The following is a 17,448-nucleotide window of genomic DNA, read 5'->3' on the forward strand; positions in this document are numbered from 1 at the left end:
TCTTAAACACACGTAGACAATCACAATTTGACTTCTAGAGGAACTGAGACTGGTCATATTTCACATTTTCTCATATATCTAACTTGCAACTGATTCTCAGGTGAGCAGCTCATCGGTCTCAGTTCTTTGAATGGCTCAGCTTCTGAATTTGGATAACGAGCAATCCACAGAAAATTCACGCTAGTGAGCACCAAAACATGAAGAGATTCAGTACATTTACTGGCCCAGACCAATTTCTCAAACAGTCCAATCTAAAATGAATGTCCCAGCTTTCGGGTTTTATCTTTCCTCCACTCATCAGACTAAATATTTAGAGAGTGCAAATAAAGTTGGTGACACCATGCTTCTCCGAGTTTTCTGCAGCAGGTCTCAAATGAACAGGCTACACAGGACACTGACTCAATTTAGTCCTCAATTCAGTCTAACAATTTGGCAGTCATACGCTTGGCATTACTGGATATGTGGCCAGGTCAATCAGTGCTACAAGGCTCCACTTTGTAAGCTAATGTTGTTGTAATCAATCACGCTCAGTACATTGGTGCTTTGTTCGCATGTCAATATTTAAGGAGTGTGTAATAAAACTGGACACAGGCTATAGATAAAACCATAAAGGTTTGCAATACAATACCGTGAGTCAAAAACGTGTTAGCTCTTATGAGTGCAGAAGGGGAAAAAAAAACAAAACAAGATTCTGCTTTCAACATCTTGACTGTCTTGGAAATAAGAGTATAATTTAGCGTTTTCAGTGTTCAACTTATCAGCTTTCCTCCACTTGAAGTCGGAGCTCTTTGTGGTAGACACACAGCAAGCACTCGAAAATGCTGTAGAGCTATTTCAACTTCTACACAAAGCCCATTCAGCAACTTAAATTTAGTTCAATTAAAGATACTCTAATGTAATTTGAGCAATTTTTAAAACTCTATTTTGTATACAGTAATCCTCAGGACTGCAGGATCTTTATTAACAGGTACTTAATAAAAATTGCTATAGGAAAATCTGACATGCTATTTCCTTGAGCCTCGTTTTACTTGAGCCAAATAAGAGTTGAATGCACCTACCTGCGTAAACTGTCTCCACCATTAAACTACAAGATTCTCCGGTGAGAAGATAGTGCTTTCTAGCTCTTGTCCTGTCCCAAGTGCTTAGTACAATGCTCTACACACAAGAGGCATTCAATAAATACTATTAACTTACCCAGTGTTTCTCGCATATTCTTGTACAAATTTATGGAATCCGTATCCTTCATGAATTCTCGCACCACCTCACCCTGATCATTTTCCACAACCAGCACCTCTTCTGGTTTAGCCATGCGGCTCACCATCAACAAACGAACCTGTTTTCAGAATAACAGAGACAAACATGTTCACTCTCAACACTGTTACTCTGAAAAAAAAAGCCAACTTAAGATCTAAATTACCACTAGGCCAAAAAAACTCAAAAACAAAACAAAAAAGCTTCAAAGCTTTAACTGAACAAGAATATAAGTCACACATGAGTATGTTCAGCACGCACACACACACGTGCAGTTCAGGGAGTGGAGCTGCAAGTCATTTTCTCAGCAGGAACAAGAAATAAAGCAAAGTTTCATATCATATCAAGATTCCCTGCCACAACTGCACAAGGCAATAATAACTGTGCTGATGTGGGAAAATCTGAAGTGACAGCAAAGCATAGCTCTCCTATCCTCCACGGTTATCCTACAACTATTCAGATCCTAGAAATCCACCCTTCTTATACTGTCAGTAATTAATGGTGATAGGTCTTCAGAACACCTACTGAGTAGATGGTAAAATCTAAGATATTGCCCTATCCCTGAACTTACTATTAGTAGGAAGACAAGGTGACATAAATCTATGAATATGTAATATGTGAAAACAGAATGAAATCAATAAATAACCAGATGAGTTCCAGAAAGTGCTGAGGTGGTGGCATAATCAGGATTGTAGAATAGAAAGGATGCCAGATTCCATAGACTGTCAACTCTGTGAGGGCAGTCATACCTACTCACTGTCATTATCCAGATAATCTAGTACAGCGCTTTGGCTGGAGAAGCACTCACTAAATACTATTGATGAGTGCTAGGAACCCAAATTACACTGGACCAATGATGCTAAATTTTACATTTGTTTTAATATCTCAGGCCTGATAGAAAAAAAAAAATATTTTGTCAGATTCGGTTTCTAGTTGGAGAACAGTAGCTGAACCAGTCACTTGCAGAGCTATGAAGATTGAAAAGTCTTCCTCTGCTTCCCAGTACCATAGGTAAAAGACAGTCTAAGTCAATAAAAACGAAAGTGGCTATCTAAGATCCACCACCTCTTTGAAATATATACAGTTCAGGATGGACATGGTGCATAAAAGGGCAGTCAGCAAGCTGATCGGATCAAATCCCACCTTGCTAGCCTACTCATCCCAGCCACTACTTGAAAAGTGGCCCAAGTCCTCGGGTAATGGGAATCTGATGACCTTCCCCTCTGATGTCCTTTAAACTTGGGAGAGTATAAGGGCTTGGAAAACCTCTCCTTTCCTCCCATCCCTTTCAAATTCAGATAGAAGACCAGTTAGTCCCACTAACAGGATATAAACCTCTAGACACATTTGACTCTTTTTGCTGTTACCTTGGACAGCACAGGCAAATACAGCTGCCGCCTGGGAGGAACATCAAAATGTTGGCTTCCAGAGAGCAAAGGAGAGGCGGATGTTGAAAATGGACTTTCTCGGTACAGTTCAGCAGCCAAATGGTTCCAGTATTCAAGGCAAATCTTAAAGATTTCCGTTTCTTCCACTTCAGATACCAGCAACATATAGTGAAGAGCCTACGGAAAGTTTTAGAAAATTAAGGGGGGATGACTTTTACATACGAATTCAGTTTGCTGCTTAAGTTAGTTTCCATGCAAATTGCAGGATGCTCCAATGAAACAGCTGCTCCATAACAGCACTGAAAATAAAATAACACACACCATTCACACTCATGTTCCCTTACATAAGGATTAAAAGTCTTTCAAAAAAGAAAGCTGAACTGTGAAGTCAATCACTTCTTTCAAGGAAGCTAAGAAACAGGCATATCTCCGTATAACCAACAGAATGACCTTACGCAGATGTGATAAACTTACAGAGAGGTAAAGGGAATTACTTGTTTTTTAAAATGGTATTGTTAAGCACTTACCATGTGTCAAACACTGTTAACTTGTGTCATCTACCCCAGTACTTTTAACTAGGTCAGACACAGTCCCTGTCCTGCATGGGCTCACAGGCTAAGAGAACAGGAGAACTGAGACAAAGAAGTTATGTGACTTGTCCAAAGTCACCCAGAATGAAACTGGCAGAATCAGAATTAGAACCCAGGTCCTCTGACTCTCAGGCCCTAGCTCCTTCCAATACGCCATACTGCTTCATTCTCATTTTAGAAAGCTACGGTGACAGTGCGAAAAATATTTACTTGATACGTGGTTCTCATTAAAATGTTAACATGAAATTATGAAGACATCTAGAATTTCCAACTGCTTTCACTCAGGCAATTAGTTAAAATATTCAAATATGGGGCAGACTACAAACAAGTCCTTTTGTTTGTATGTGCCATTAAAATTTTGCTGCCCCTCTGATAAGTCTGCAGTACAGTAGTTGCAGTGTAGGACATACACAAGAACAAAAAACAACAAAAAAACCCTCACCTCCATCAATGTTTCCCTGAGGTTTAATCTCTTTTCTATAAGTTGACCATGTTCTTTAAGAAAGGTGCAGAGAAATAAGCTGAGATTCTGAATGAAGTTCTGCTCATCATCTTTTCCGTTGGAATATGCAAGTCGAATATTGGTATTTAAAGGAAGCATCTAAAAAAAATGTATGGGAATCAAGTTTTATAACAACAAAATTTTCATACACAAGAAGAAAGGCTACATTGCACCATTTGCTTGAGACTTTATTTTAAAGGTGATAACCAATTGTTCAATAAAATGTATGGGAATCAAGTTTTATAAAAAATTTTCATATACAAGAAAGGCTACATTGCACCATTTGCTTGAAACTTTATTTTAAAGGTGATAACCAATTGTTCATTTCTATTGAAATCACTATAACTTACCCTCCTGCTGTGATAAAGCTTCATGACTCAAGATTTTTGGCCATAAAAACAGCTTTCTAAAAATCCATTTTAAATCTATGGTTTGATCAATTCATGCCAGTTTGCCTTCCCTGAGATTTTAAGACTGTAAGCATACTTCAGTACGTTTCCATCGAACAATAGTACTGCATGCTTAGTATGTACAGAGAAATGTACTAAGTGCTTGGTAGAGTACAATACAATAAAGTTGGTAGACATGTTCCCTGGCCACAATACGCTCCATTAGAGGTATGTCTCCATGTTTTTTCAATAAAATGTAAGCTCCTTGTGGGCAGTGAGCACGCCTTTTTTTGAATCCGTTCTGCTCTCTTATGAGCTTAATACAGAGTGGTGCATTTAAGGCATATTCAGTTAATACCATTATTACTGTGCAATCAATAGGTACTTAAATACTGCCAAGTTTACTTTAAAAGCAAATATCAATTTGTCTGAGAGAAAAGAAATGTGCTGGATTGGAGATTCCCCAGTGTGCTGAAAATCTTGGTGTATCATGTGACCCTACTGTTGACACGCAACCATCAACGTAACTGTACGTACTCAATACAAGTTGGTAATAGACACTCATTACTACTTTACCCCCCAGTTCCAATAAGCTTCTTGGCAAGCGAGGGGTGACGGGAGGAGGAAATGAGAGATTCTTTCACAGTTTTTGGTTCACCAAGACTGCCGAATATTATTTTGGGCTTGATATTTTCATCGTGTAGACGTCTAGTTTTCATCCAAAGTGAATTACCTTGTAGTAACATCACTGATTTTTGACTGACCATTGCATTTATTGAAATTATTTGAATTGTATGTAAAGCAACTGTCTGGACCTAATTTATTTAAACAACAGGTTATCCTAACCAGGATTATGCTGAATAGTTGAAAAAAAAAAAAAAAACCAACTGAGTGGGCACTTACAATGCAGTCAAAAATTTTAAATCCAAATGATATAAATTAACCACCTTCTTAATTCAGATAATGTTTTCAACTATCTACACACTGCTAACCAGGCCAACTAGGTCTTCAGTTCACCATGACAAGTCATATAAACACTTCAATCAACTGTATTTATTGAGTGCTTTCTGTGTGAAGATCACAGTACCAAACACTTGAGAGAATATGCTGTAACGGCTGGTAGACAGGTTCCCTGCCCACAATACTAAGCCTCAGGACATAAAGCCACAAGCAACTAATAACCATATTCCTAAATCAATGTTTATTTTTTGGCTAGAATCATAAACCAAGTTTACCTGCTTTAACTGCATCATTGTTAGCGTAAAGAGTGTTACAAACTGTTCCTCGTACTGGCTGACGCTCACACCAGCAATCTCAGTGAGGCACTTCAGAGAGACATTTCGAAACATCGGAACGTTTAGAAACTACAAAAGAAGAACTGTGTGAAGAGAGGGCCTGCAAAGGTTTCCATTTTGAATTTGCTTATAATTTTGAAGAATGAGGACTGGAAACAAACCTGATGTGAACTAGGGCATCAGTATTATTGTGAGAAACCTGTTCACTCTAATTTCCATTCTCTGCCCCCCCAGAATTTCCTTAAGACTAGTTTGCGTGTACATGAATAAAACTCAAAACACCGCCAACATATCTTCCAGAAGGGGAAGCATGACATCAAGGTTAGGTCTAACCATATCTGTTAGTGAGTACACTGGTACAGACAAGTCAAGTGATAAATTTTACAATTTCTTCCCCATGTGCTACTGTAAAACTATACAGAGAACCAAATTTCCAATTCATCTGTTCCAGTAGACACTTTAATGCAACTTGGCCCCAAGCCTTAAATCAGAAAATCAGATTCCACCAATGCACCCTCCACCCATAATTTTGTTTCAAAAGGGACTGAGGTCGAGTTCCCACTTCCAAAGAGAAATGGAACAATTCTGGATGAACTTAGCCAATAAAAGAACAATATTATGTTGGCTCCTGAGGAAAAGATGTATTATTCTACAGAAACACTGCACAACACAAATACTATTACTGCAAACTAGATAAACAACTGACTTGGGCAGATATAAATCCAAACATTCATTTCAATGGAAAATATGTTAAGAATACCTTATATATTAATGTGCTGATTAACTTGGTCTCAAAAATATAGCCCAGTGGAATCCAGTTAAGAAATCTTAGCAATGTTTCCAAAGTTGCATGTACAAGTGGGGCATTTTGGGAATTTTCCTGTAACCGAAATATATCACCACATTAATTGTCTTATTTAAAGTTTGCTTTTGATTAAAATTTAAATGAGTATGCCAGACTTACCATCACAAACTGACAGAGCTGAAATATCTGTGAGAACTCATTGCACATACTATAAAAGAAAGATAAAAATGTTCAAAACCAGATCTTCACATATCCTTACTCATTTGCATTTCATGAGTTCTAGAACTGGCAACCATCTGATTAACTCTAGGTACAATGCTCAACAGTATGAATTAAAAGTTTTTAAGAATGGGCTGTCCCCTATTTTCTCAAACACAATATCCCACATGGTAACAGGATGAAGGAACAGTGTCACCATGGTGAAAGCAGAAATAGGGTTGTTTTTTAACCTTTAGGTTAGGTATTAAACATGTATCTAAACTGACTGGAGAGGGTCATTTTGATACCTTTAATTAATCCTGAAAACACACCTTTAATCCAGAAATATAGGAATGTGTTTAGACTTTATTATTGGATTTGAGGAACAAAAGATCAAAATTCTCCATGGTATGTCCCAAATCCTACAGCAATATATCTGAATGCCTTTATTCAAAAAACACATTTTGGGGGAAAACTCGAAAATAAGGACACTTCCTTCCTCACTCTCCAGTTTTTTTTTTTCCCCATAAACATTTTTTCTTCTTCTATTTGCCTTGGCATATTTTTCCTAAAGATTCCTTCTACAAAATTACCTTTCAAAAGGGCGCAGAAGATTAGAATGTAAAAAGAGCTTATTAATTGAACCGAACATGCTGATAAAACTTTACCTCGTGCTACTACTGTGCTAAAAATAAATTTGATCAGAAGCCAATTTCCATAAGTTTCCTTCCCCCAAATTAATACTTTTTAAATTGATATAGCATTGCACAATTTGCCTTCTACAGCTGTAAAAAAATGTTCGTGCGTTTAGTAAACCGAAGATGGCCTGCAAAAAAGCAATATCTATTCCCTCTTCTCCCCCAGAGGGACCACTAAAATAAGTTGCTTTTGCCTGGTTCACTAAGTTCTAATTTTGGGCCTAACTTATACCAGTATCATATTTAAACCTTGAATTACTGTTAAAGCTAAAAACCACTCTTATCCAAATCTATCAAGTGTAGAAAAAACCAACTTCAATAAACACAAAGTTATCCCAAGATAGAGCATCAAAACCCATTTTACTTGCCTGTCTTTCAAATGTTTGGCTTTCACTTGAGTTATCTGTCCACTGGAAAAGTCAAAGACTTCTTCGCTCAACAGTTTTAGAATCACCATATTATTCTGGCAAAGGCTCTCACTGGTTCTGCTTGCTCCCACGATGTCACTGATAAAAGTTGGCCAGTGTTTGGGCCATTCTTGCTTTAGAATCTAAAATTACAAGACGTGAAATAGATTTCCTAGAATTTAGACTCTCTCCTCCCCTCTGCCAAATTAGGACTGTCCGCTTACTCTTGCAAATTATTAAAGGAATTCAGGTTGATGCATTCTGTTCCACCAAAATGCTTCTGCCTGAGCATTATTTTGCCTGAGCATTGACAGAATGCGTGAATTAACGAACATTCTTCTGGCAATGTGTGTCTGCCTGGATGGTGATGTTGGAAGAAACAGTTGTGTGTATGCAGTGTTCACCAGGGTGTATGTGCTGTGATTCAAGTTTTCCTAATGAAGGGGTTCATTAAGAACATAACCCCATGTTATAAGAATAACTGCCTGAGCTACGGATTAGCTCCCCAAACCCAAAACTCCGCTGACATTAGTTTCCACAGGCTATTTTCAAGTAAGTCTCTCTCGCTCCCACTTCCCATCTTAGCTCCAAGTCCATGCAGATCATGGCTCAAACCTACATCTTGCACCTCCTTCCAATTCTTGCAACCCATAGTAATCAGCGTGCCTGGAATTCCACAACACTACTTCCCTTGCGTGCAAAGGGTTTCTTATCCTAACTCAAGTTCTCCAAGTGTATGTAGGTTCGCCAAATGATCACACTTGTGGCCACTCTCAGATGACCCTGGACATATCCTTGTAATGCTTAAGGTGCTGCCTCCCTAGGATTGCAGTTTTTTCTACAGAGCCAGGTCAACGAGAGTACTGAGAGAAAGAGGTACTGTCTTGCGCCTAATGATTTGGCTACCTGCTCTACTGAAAAAAATTGAAACTAACAGGCGTGATCTTCCTAAAAAAATCTCCCCCTCTCTCCAGTCCCTCCCTTCAATTCTCCCATCTTTCCCGGCAGTATCTCAAAAGATCTGCCTTCTCTCAAATCGACCCCCTCCACCAGCGTACGACTCCATCCCTTTGCACTGTATCAAAACACCCACCTCCTCCCTTCTTCCCTCCAACAGCCATCTTCAACTGTTTGCTCTCTCCAGTGGCTTCTTCCACACCACACTCAAACGTGCTCATGTCACCCTATCCTTAAAAAAACCCTACATGGAGCGCAAGGCTCCCTCCAGGTATCACCCCATCTCCCTCCTCTCCAAACTCCTTGAGTGAGTCGTCTAAACCCACAACTGCCAAGTTCCTCTCCTCCAATTTACTCCTTGACCCCCTCCAATCTGGCTTCCTTCCTCGTCACCCTCTCAAACATCACCAATGACCCCTTTCTGGCCAAACCCAACGACTTCTACATCACCCTAATCGTCCTCGACCTCCTAGCTACCGTCGACACTGTCAACCATCCCCTTCTCATCTGCTCCCTCTCCCTGCCACTCCCCAACCATTATTTCCATTTTCCACATTTTTAAACAGTGGGAAGGAGGGAGCATCAACAATAAAAAGGTCCTATGTGATGGCCAGGTGGGATCTACTTGCAATAAGCTTCTGTCCTGGAGTCTATGCTTCCTGGCGAAGAGCTGTGTGCGTGTGACGAGCTGCCACAGTTCTCAGGCAAGGGGCCTGGGGCCAGGCTGCACTGGCTGAGCTGTTTCCTTCTGAGAATAAAGGGATAAAGACAAGGAGGGAGCCTCACCTGGCATGAAATCGGGCAGCAGTGTCGACAGCCACAAGGTGGGGGACAGTAAAATAACTTAATCTCTCGAGCTAGTAGCTCATATTGCTTTCTCCTAAAGTTTTCTGTTGGTCTTTTTGTTTTTGATTTTTTTTAAATACAACTCCCAGCATCCCTAAATTCCAGAGAGGTCCTCCATTCATTCATTTGCCACTAAGGCCCATGCAGACTAAAATAAGGGAAGTCCCCGAGGGGGATTGGCATTGGACTATGAATTTCCCTCCCCATCCATCCTAGGCAACTGGGACCAGCTCTGCCTGCCAGTGCTATTAGTCTGGTTCATGAGAGGGTGGGGAGGAGGGTGTAGTGCCTTCCATCAGCCCAGGAAGTGAGCTCACAGGAAGTCTTTAAGACCATCAGGAGGGCAACTGAAGGGGAGAAAGTATCACCATCTGCCCAGGAACACGGCAAATGTGGAGCCCAACCGCTCTCTGTTTCCTAAGGAAAGAATCCTGTACATTTTACAAACGAATTGAAGTGTATCAAGAAGTTGCTTGTAGAATCCTTTTCCCAACTTGAGAAGATGAGCTGCTATCACGAAATGCAAGAAAAAGGCATTGAGGGGGCCGTAGAGGGGAGTGTAGCTCCAAACCTACCACACTCAATAGGTAAAAGTGAGCTTCAAGTCCCAGACACTCAATTTTTCAAGTTAAATAGGTACAACATACAAACCCAGCAGTGAACAAACAGAACTAGATTTGCTTTTGGCTTTCAAAACTAATATGAAACATTTACCTCAGAAAAGAAAATGGGATGACAGCATTAAGGCTTACCTGAACAAGAATCATATTCAGCTTCCCAATATACACCTTTTCTTTCTAATGGTAAAAAACAAAATCCTCATTAGGTTTAAATGTTTCCTCCTACATCCTAATCTTTCCTCCAATCATCAAACAGATTTACTCACCTCTACACATGTCGGATCAGATGAGGTCTTGATAATGAGGCCAACAACATATTTTTTTATTCCTATCAAAAAAGAAAAAGTTTACTGTAAATCCCCGGGGGGTGTGGGGGGAGAACAAACAAAAAAAATTCTTAAAAGACATTCTCTTCTGATAGTGTGGATACAGTATTTGACGGTGTGAAAGGACTGAAGTTCATATTTTCAGTTAGAGAGAGATGGGTTGGAGGAAAAAATATTTTATACTTATCAAGACTTGCTTCTCAATACTTGCTAGAACCCTGGCTACTTCACTGAAAACTGATGACAAAGAGTTTAATATCTCAATTGACCCCAAAGAACCTTTCCCTGGAATTCAGTCTCAGGAACAGCAGGCACAAGAAAACTGAATTAAAAGGCCCAAATCAGGCAAAGAACCAGTATCCTACAGCATATTTTTTTCCACTATGCACACTTTTAAAAAAGGCTCCCATCTCCAAAATAAAGAGAAAAAATTAATAACTGATACATGCCTAGGAGAAATTTAACTGAAAACCAAGATGACAAAGAAACAAAATATACACTTCAAGGTATAGACCTTCCTTTAAGGTACACGACATTCCTCCGTAAGACAGAGCATCACTCCCTCCATGAGGCCTTTTTTGAAGGAAGGTATGTGTTAAGCACTTACTGTATGCCAGGCATTGTACTACATGGGGCTCAGTCTTAATCCTCATTTTACAGATGACGAAACTGAGGGAGAGAACTTAGGTGACTTGCCCAAGGTCACACAATAATAGCAGAGCCAGGATTAGAATCCAGGTCCTCTGACTTCCAGGCTCGTGGTCTTTCCACTAGGCCCCAATGCTTTTCAATTAAGCTTTCTTTTCCCTTATTCCCTCTCCTTTCTACATCACCTATGCACTTAGCTTTTACCCTTTAAACACTTGATATTCAACCCACCCTCAGCCCCTCATTATTTAGGCACATAGCCGTAATTTACATTAAACCTCTATCCCCCCCACTGGACTGTGGGCTAGAAACTTGCCTACGAACTGTGTTGTACTGTACTCTCCCCAGCACTTAATAAAAAAATAATAATAAGGGCATTTATTAAGCGCTTACTATGTGCAAAGCACTGTGCTCTCCAGATAGTAAGCCCTCAATAGAGTACCGCTGACTGATTTAAGGTCACTAAAAGGCAGAAACAAAGCTGGGACTAGAATCCAGGTCCTCTGACTCCTTGTTCCATATTCTTTCCATACTTTCTCTCTACGTTACTTCATAGAGGGTTTTATTTTTTGATGTTGGAGTTTAAAAGGGTTATTTATAATTCGCCTCCACTGTTTTACATAAAATGTATATATTCTCTCTATACTGGTAGTTGTCCATATGCCTCCCATGTTAAATGAAGACAATTAGTGATAGCAGTAACTCCCCTAAACGCTTCCAAGCTCCGAACTGGGGTCCTAGACAGACCCAGGGAAACCTGAGCTTGTCGTGTGAATTTTATAAAGGGAGACTCCAAATTCTACAGTCCATAACTTGGATGTGCATTCTAACTCCAAATTCAATAACCAAATGAAAATTTCCAAACACTCACCAAAAAGCCAACAAAAAAGATTATATTGTTTAATTTGGCCTTACACATTACTTTAACAAGGGAATGTGAGAAAATAACACTTCCCTTCCCTGAACCTAATATATTGTGGTCCACACGATCCTACGGGGAAATAGGTCAGCATTCAACAAAGCATCAAAATTCCTAAACAACTTTCAGCTTCAGATGAGCCTATTTTCAGGGCTTAAAACACTACATAGTAGAGCAGCATGAGTCAACTCTGTATTTGGGATTGCTTGACAACCCATCACGAACGATCCTCTGAAACTTAAGCTCCAAAGACTGCATTTCCAGACACTCAGACTACCAAAGTCATCTGTAATGACACTTAAAAATTTAGTCAACTCCCACTCCTCTTCACAATGACTAACTTTCACTTTAATTTACTACAGAAAGCAACAGTCCAAAGAAGAATACATAGGATCTCAATCCAATCCTTATATCTGACTTTGGACACAGAGCCAATTAACAGTTAAGTCTATCCAGATCCTTTTCCCGAGCACTTAGTACAGTGCTCTGTACACAGTAAGTGCTTAATAAATACGAGTGAATGAGTGAGTGAATGAATGAATGAGAGGGGGCATGGAAGTGGTGAAGTTGGCAGTAGGGTGGGGAAACAAGAAACTATATTGGGGCAGGTCTTCTGGAGAAGACCCTTCCAAGAGCCAAGTACATAACTGAATATCGCCAACCCCGAAATGGACAACGAACAAGTTGGCAGGCTAATTAAAATGGCTTGCCCTGCACCCGTAGGACCCATGCCCACCCCAGAGCGGGGAAGGCTGACTGACCTACCACCACACAATGCTTCCCAAAGTGGTAGGTGCTACTACTTTGGCTCGTGCTGGAGAGCCCACCAAATTTTGTTCATTGGAGTGCTTATTCATTCGGTTTAAGAGAATGGAAGAGAAAAACAATCATTCTGTTCAAACTCAGACAGAAGGAAAGGAGAAATCCTAGACTATTCATCTGATTGCTTTAAGTACTATTTTTATGGATGCTCAGGTGAATATTAAAAGCTTAGCCATATTAAATAGCACAACTTTTTGTTGGGCATTGTCTAATTTATTTAGATTTCCATTTTATACCTATGTGCTGCTAATCAGAATATTTTGACTCCAACACGAATTAAAATGTAAACATAACGTAACTGAATAAGATATTACAAAAGAATAAGAGGTAAATCGTAAATACTGTAGAAACCCGGTTGTAGATACTCATGATTTAGTCAGAGTGGAATAGAAGTCCGATAACCCAACAAGTACCCAACAACCTCAGAAAACGACGGGTGAACCAGTCACAGCAGGAAAGTCCAACTTCAGTCCCTAGAAACCCAAAGCTCCGACAGTATATGTATATATTTTTGTACAGATTTATTACTCTATTTATTTATTTATTTTACTTGTACATATCTATTCTATTTATTTTATTTTGTTAGTATGTTTGGTTTTGTTCTCTGTCTCCCCCTTTTAGACTGTGAGCCCACTGCTGGGTAGGGACTGTCTCTATATGTTGCCAATTTGTACTTCCCAAGCGGTTAGTACAGTGCTCTGCACATGGTAAGCGCTCAATAAAAACGATTGATGATGATGATGATGACAGTACTCAACTCTACTTTGGACCAACTTCAAGCTCAGCCGAATTACAAAACCATTTTAAATGAAAAGTCAAATCAAGGCTCAAATCAGATAAATCTGGGAAGTAGTGTGGCCTAGTGGATGGAAAGGCATGGGCCCGGGATTCAAAGGATTTGGGATCTTAATTCTGATTCTGCCACTTGTCTGCTGTTTGACCCTGGGCAAGTCACTTCACTTCTCTGTACCTCAGTTACCTCACCTGTAAAGTCGGGATTAAGACTGCGAGCCCCATGTGGGATAGGGGCTGTGTCCAACCTGATGAAGCTTGCACCTACGCCAGTGCTCAGTACAGTGCTGGGCACAGAGTAAGTGCTTAACAAATGCCATTTAAAAAGAAAACAATCACTGGTACACAGGGTGTTCCAATGATTGGCTTGCTTCTCTGCTTTATAGAGGTTCTGTAATAAATATATACATATATATTGTGGAGAGAATGGGGAGCTCCTTTTGAGCAGGGAACATGCCTATCCACTCTGTTGTACTGTACTCTTAAATGCCTAGTACAGTTCTCTCTGCACATAGTAAGCACCTAATAGAAGTGCCACTAGACTTGCTTTGCCCAGCCAGGTCAGCAATCAGGGAAATATCGCAGTGACAGCTGAGGAAGTAAACCCAGCTCTCCGAAAATTTGGAGGTGGTTGTCTCACAAAACCACACATTAAGGAAAACCAGCTCTGTAATACCTCACAATGGTTACCTCAGCCAAATTATAGGATTGGTTTGAATTTGAAAAGTCAAATCAAGCTTCGATTCAGATAACCACTCAGGGAAGCTATTTTCCCCAACCCTATGGAATTCCTCATTCAAACAGGGTCTGCAATCAAGGCAATCAATCCCCTAATTCCACACCGTCCTAACCAAAAACAAATCCAGGCATAACTGGGTGTTGTGAGATCCCAGGTGGAGTGGTTCCAGGAAGGGAACTACTCTCAACAAATTATTTACTTTATCTCCTCATGACCCATGTTCCCTTTACACCAAGTCAACCTCAGATGCCAAAAGTAATCTGCCCATGGTTGCAACCCTATGAAAAGACTCAAGAATAAATTTTCGGTTTCACACACACAAAAAATACTAATAGACTTCCATAGATGGCACTTGTCTATTTTTAAAACAACCCCTTAGTAAGAGAACATGACTTACCACCAACTGTGCATTAAAAAAAGAGACCATGATATTGTTGTGTAGAACTGACACTGTATTCCCCCAGCGTTGAGTATTTAAAAAATGACTGATCAAATACCACATATGGTGGAGCCAAAGTTTAATTAGTCTATCTATCCTGCTCATCCTCATCTTCATAAATATGTCTCTAAAAGCAACCTTTTCAAAAGAAAATCTGAAAATAAAGGAACTTTTCTTCAGTACTTTGCACAGTACTTCAAAAGTGTCTACTTCAGTTACAATAAAAATGTTGGACCTTATCTATTCAAAGTCCTTTGGTTTAGCAAAAGCTGAAGGGAACAGGGATGCAAGACACAATCATAAAATAGCACCCAGAGTTTGGGCACCCTTCAGGTATGTGGCCATATGTAGGGGAGAAGGGGAATGGAGAAGAAAGGATAAACTCAGGAGAAATGGGATGGTCAGGTGACAAAGCGAGAAAGGTATGAAATAAGAAATAAGTAATGGAAGTCTCTCCCATCGTAAGCAATGGGCCAGCCTTGGTTCTATCGCAAAGACCTGGGGCAAAGAATCTACACAAAGGAACTGATCGTGATAGTAGCTTGTGCAGTGTCATTAAGTGCAAGAAATAAACACGCAGATAAGACACACATGCACCCGAGGTGAAAAGGTAGCACCCGAGAAGCACCTCTAACAATTCAGCAGTTTCAATCGGTTCTCGTCTAAAACACACCCGAATTACAATTCACTACTGAATGGCTAAACACAAATGGGAACAAATATAGCATACAGACCCAAAAAAGCTAAAATTTTAAAAAAATCACAAAAAAAAAATGCCAGGCAGTATTTATGCCAGTAGAGCCAATGCCAGGTACTAAGCCTTCTAATTCAAAGTAAGCACTTCAGAGACAGAGGAAGCTTAGTTTTATTCAGATAATACGAATAAAATAACACCCCCACAAAGGCCCTCCCCCAGTCAACAAAGCTGCAGTATAATCACCTCATCTACTTGTGAATTTAGGGATGAAGTTGGTACCCTCTGACTTCCCAAACAAGAATTCTGGGAAGTCACTTATAAAAATGGGAGAAATGGCAGTACTCTTTTTTCCCTCCGCTGTTATCAGTTACTTTGTGAAATGGTTCTTCAACATACTGTAGCTGGTTTTATCGGTTATTTAGAATATACCCACCACCGTACCCCTTACCACTCCTAAAAAGGAAGAGAATTGACTTGCTACACAATGAAAACATATACTTTATCAAGACATAGTGAGCAGTAATGGATTCAGCCAAATGCACTGGAAAAGTTCAATTGTTTTGAATGAAGTGAATACAATTTACAGTGTCCACTTTATAATAATTTAAAGGTTTTTTGTTGTAGTTTTTTTACCTTCACACTGGTTCCTTGGAAGAATCTTCCACCTTGTTTTTATCACATTTTCCAAAATTTGCAGTCCATAATACTGAAAATTGAAGAGAAACAAGTGAATACGCTGTTACTGAACTGCAAGTAATCTTCAGGAGTCACATTCAAACACACACTCACACATGTATTTACTGCTAGGGCTTCAAGAGGTATTAAAAAGCTACCAAATTTAAATTATAAAGACACTAGACACGAAACCTATTCACCCATCTGCTGAGTTGTTCATGCATTTTCCTCATTTTACTAGTCTACAGAGAAAGCCCTACTGTTTGGATCATGCTCACACCAGGTGAAGAAACCAAATAAAGAGCCCTTTGGCATCAAATGGCCTATCTGCTGAAGAGAAAGTAGCAGCCAGATATGAGTTCACAGAAAAAAAGGAAAAAGAAAAAAGAAAAAGAAAATGGCTGCTCATATGCTCAAGCACTTTAACCCAACCAGGCTCCTAAAAATTTAGCAGCATGGATGGTGTCAAGTTCCCTACCATTCTTCTGTGAGTTGTAAGCTCTAGGTTAAGCATTACAAGTACTGTCATAGGCACTTGCTTTAGAAAGAGTTCACAAAACTTTACTGGTGTGTGTTACTTCAGGACCAACGAGACAACCCCCAGGTTCACTAGATTTTAAAAACCACCCCTGAAATAGCTATTTCTACTAATTTAAAGATAAACTTTTGTGCACAGTCAAAAGCAATACATAAAATGCATGTTGCAATCCATCTACCTTTCAGGTATTCCTTCCTGAATGTAAAAAAACTAAAATGAATAATGAGAATGCAAAACTTAGAAAACCATATGAGAAACCATTTTCTCCCTCATGCTATTCACCCTAAGCAGTCAATGGCCTTTTTACAAGGATCTTTTTTTCATAGCACATTACTGTTATTAATCAAAACTATAAACATGACCAATTAGTGTGGTCAGGCAAGAGGAAGAAAAGGGATCAAGAAAGTTTGTGGTACACCTTATGTGAGGTTGGTAAGGGAAGAATCCAGCAACAATACCTGAAAGGTAAACTCACTCATCTATTCCTCAGATTGTAAGTTTTGGCTGAGAATAAGAGTTCATCTTTAAAATGGTTAGTTAAACAATAAAATAGGACCATTAGTATTTCAACCAAAGGGATCATGTAAATGCTCCTCATTTTATTTTAAACACAATGTAGACTGTCCCAAGCTACATTGTACTCAAAAAACATACGTTTTTGCTGTTTTCTTTCACTACATTTCATAAGTTTTCACCAAAATTTGGCCATTTCAGAACCTGCATTTGCAGAATATTCTTTGAAACACTTCAAAAGCAAGATCAAATATTTCTGCAATTACAGTTAGTAAAATTATAAGGCTTCTTTTCATAACCAGCAGTAAATATGCCTGTATTCATTTTCTGATTCCCCGCTATAGCTACAGTTGCTCTCTGGAAAAATGATGCAAGAGAAAAGGTATAAAGGATA

At 39.4% G+C, this 17,448-nt stretch overlaps 1 protein-coding gene across 2 annotated transcripts in view; it reads right to left on the reverse strand.

Annotated features, from left to right (window-relative positions):
• Positions 1 to 17,448, reverse strand: part of XPO1 (exportin 1) — a 48,183-nt gene that overhangs the window by 15,233 nt on the left and 15,502 nt on the right. For both annotated transcript variants that reach the window (XM_038750826.1, XM_038750827.1), the window contains exons 4-13: positions 15,962 to 16,034; positions 10,213 to 10,274; positions 10,079 to 10,123; positions 7,485 to 7,666; positions 6,380 to 6,428; positions 6,176 to 6,295; positions 5,356 to 5,484; positions 3,672 to 3,830; positions 2,619 to 2,816; positions 1,195 to 1,333 (exon numbers count right to left, since the gene is read on the reverse strand). In XM_038750826.1, the coding sequence (XP_038606754.1) occupies positions 1,195 to 1,333; positions 2,619 to 2,816; positions 3,672 to 3,830; positions 5,356 to 5,484; positions 6,176 to 6,295; positions 6,380 to 6,428; positions 7,485 to 7,666; positions 10,079 to 10,123; positions 10,213 to 10,274; positions 15,962 to 16,034 (1,156 nt within the window). The remainder of the gene's footprint in view (positions 1 to 1,194; positions 1,334 to 2,618; positions 2,817 to 3,671; positions 3,831 to 5,355; positions 5,485 to 6,175; positions 6,296 to 6,379; positions 6,429 to 7,484; positions 7,667 to 10,078; positions 10,124 to 10,212; positions 10,275 to 15,961; positions 16,035 to 17,448) is intronic.

This window comes from Tachyglossus aculeatus, chromosome 9 (genome assembly GCF_015852505.1).
Source record: "Tachyglossus aculeatus isolate mTacAcu1 chromosome 9, mTacAcu1.pri, whole genome shotgun sequence".
NCBI classification, from domain to species: Eukaryota; Metazoa; Chordata; class Mammalia; order Monotremata; family Tachyglossidae; genus Tachyglossus; species Tachyglossus aculeatus.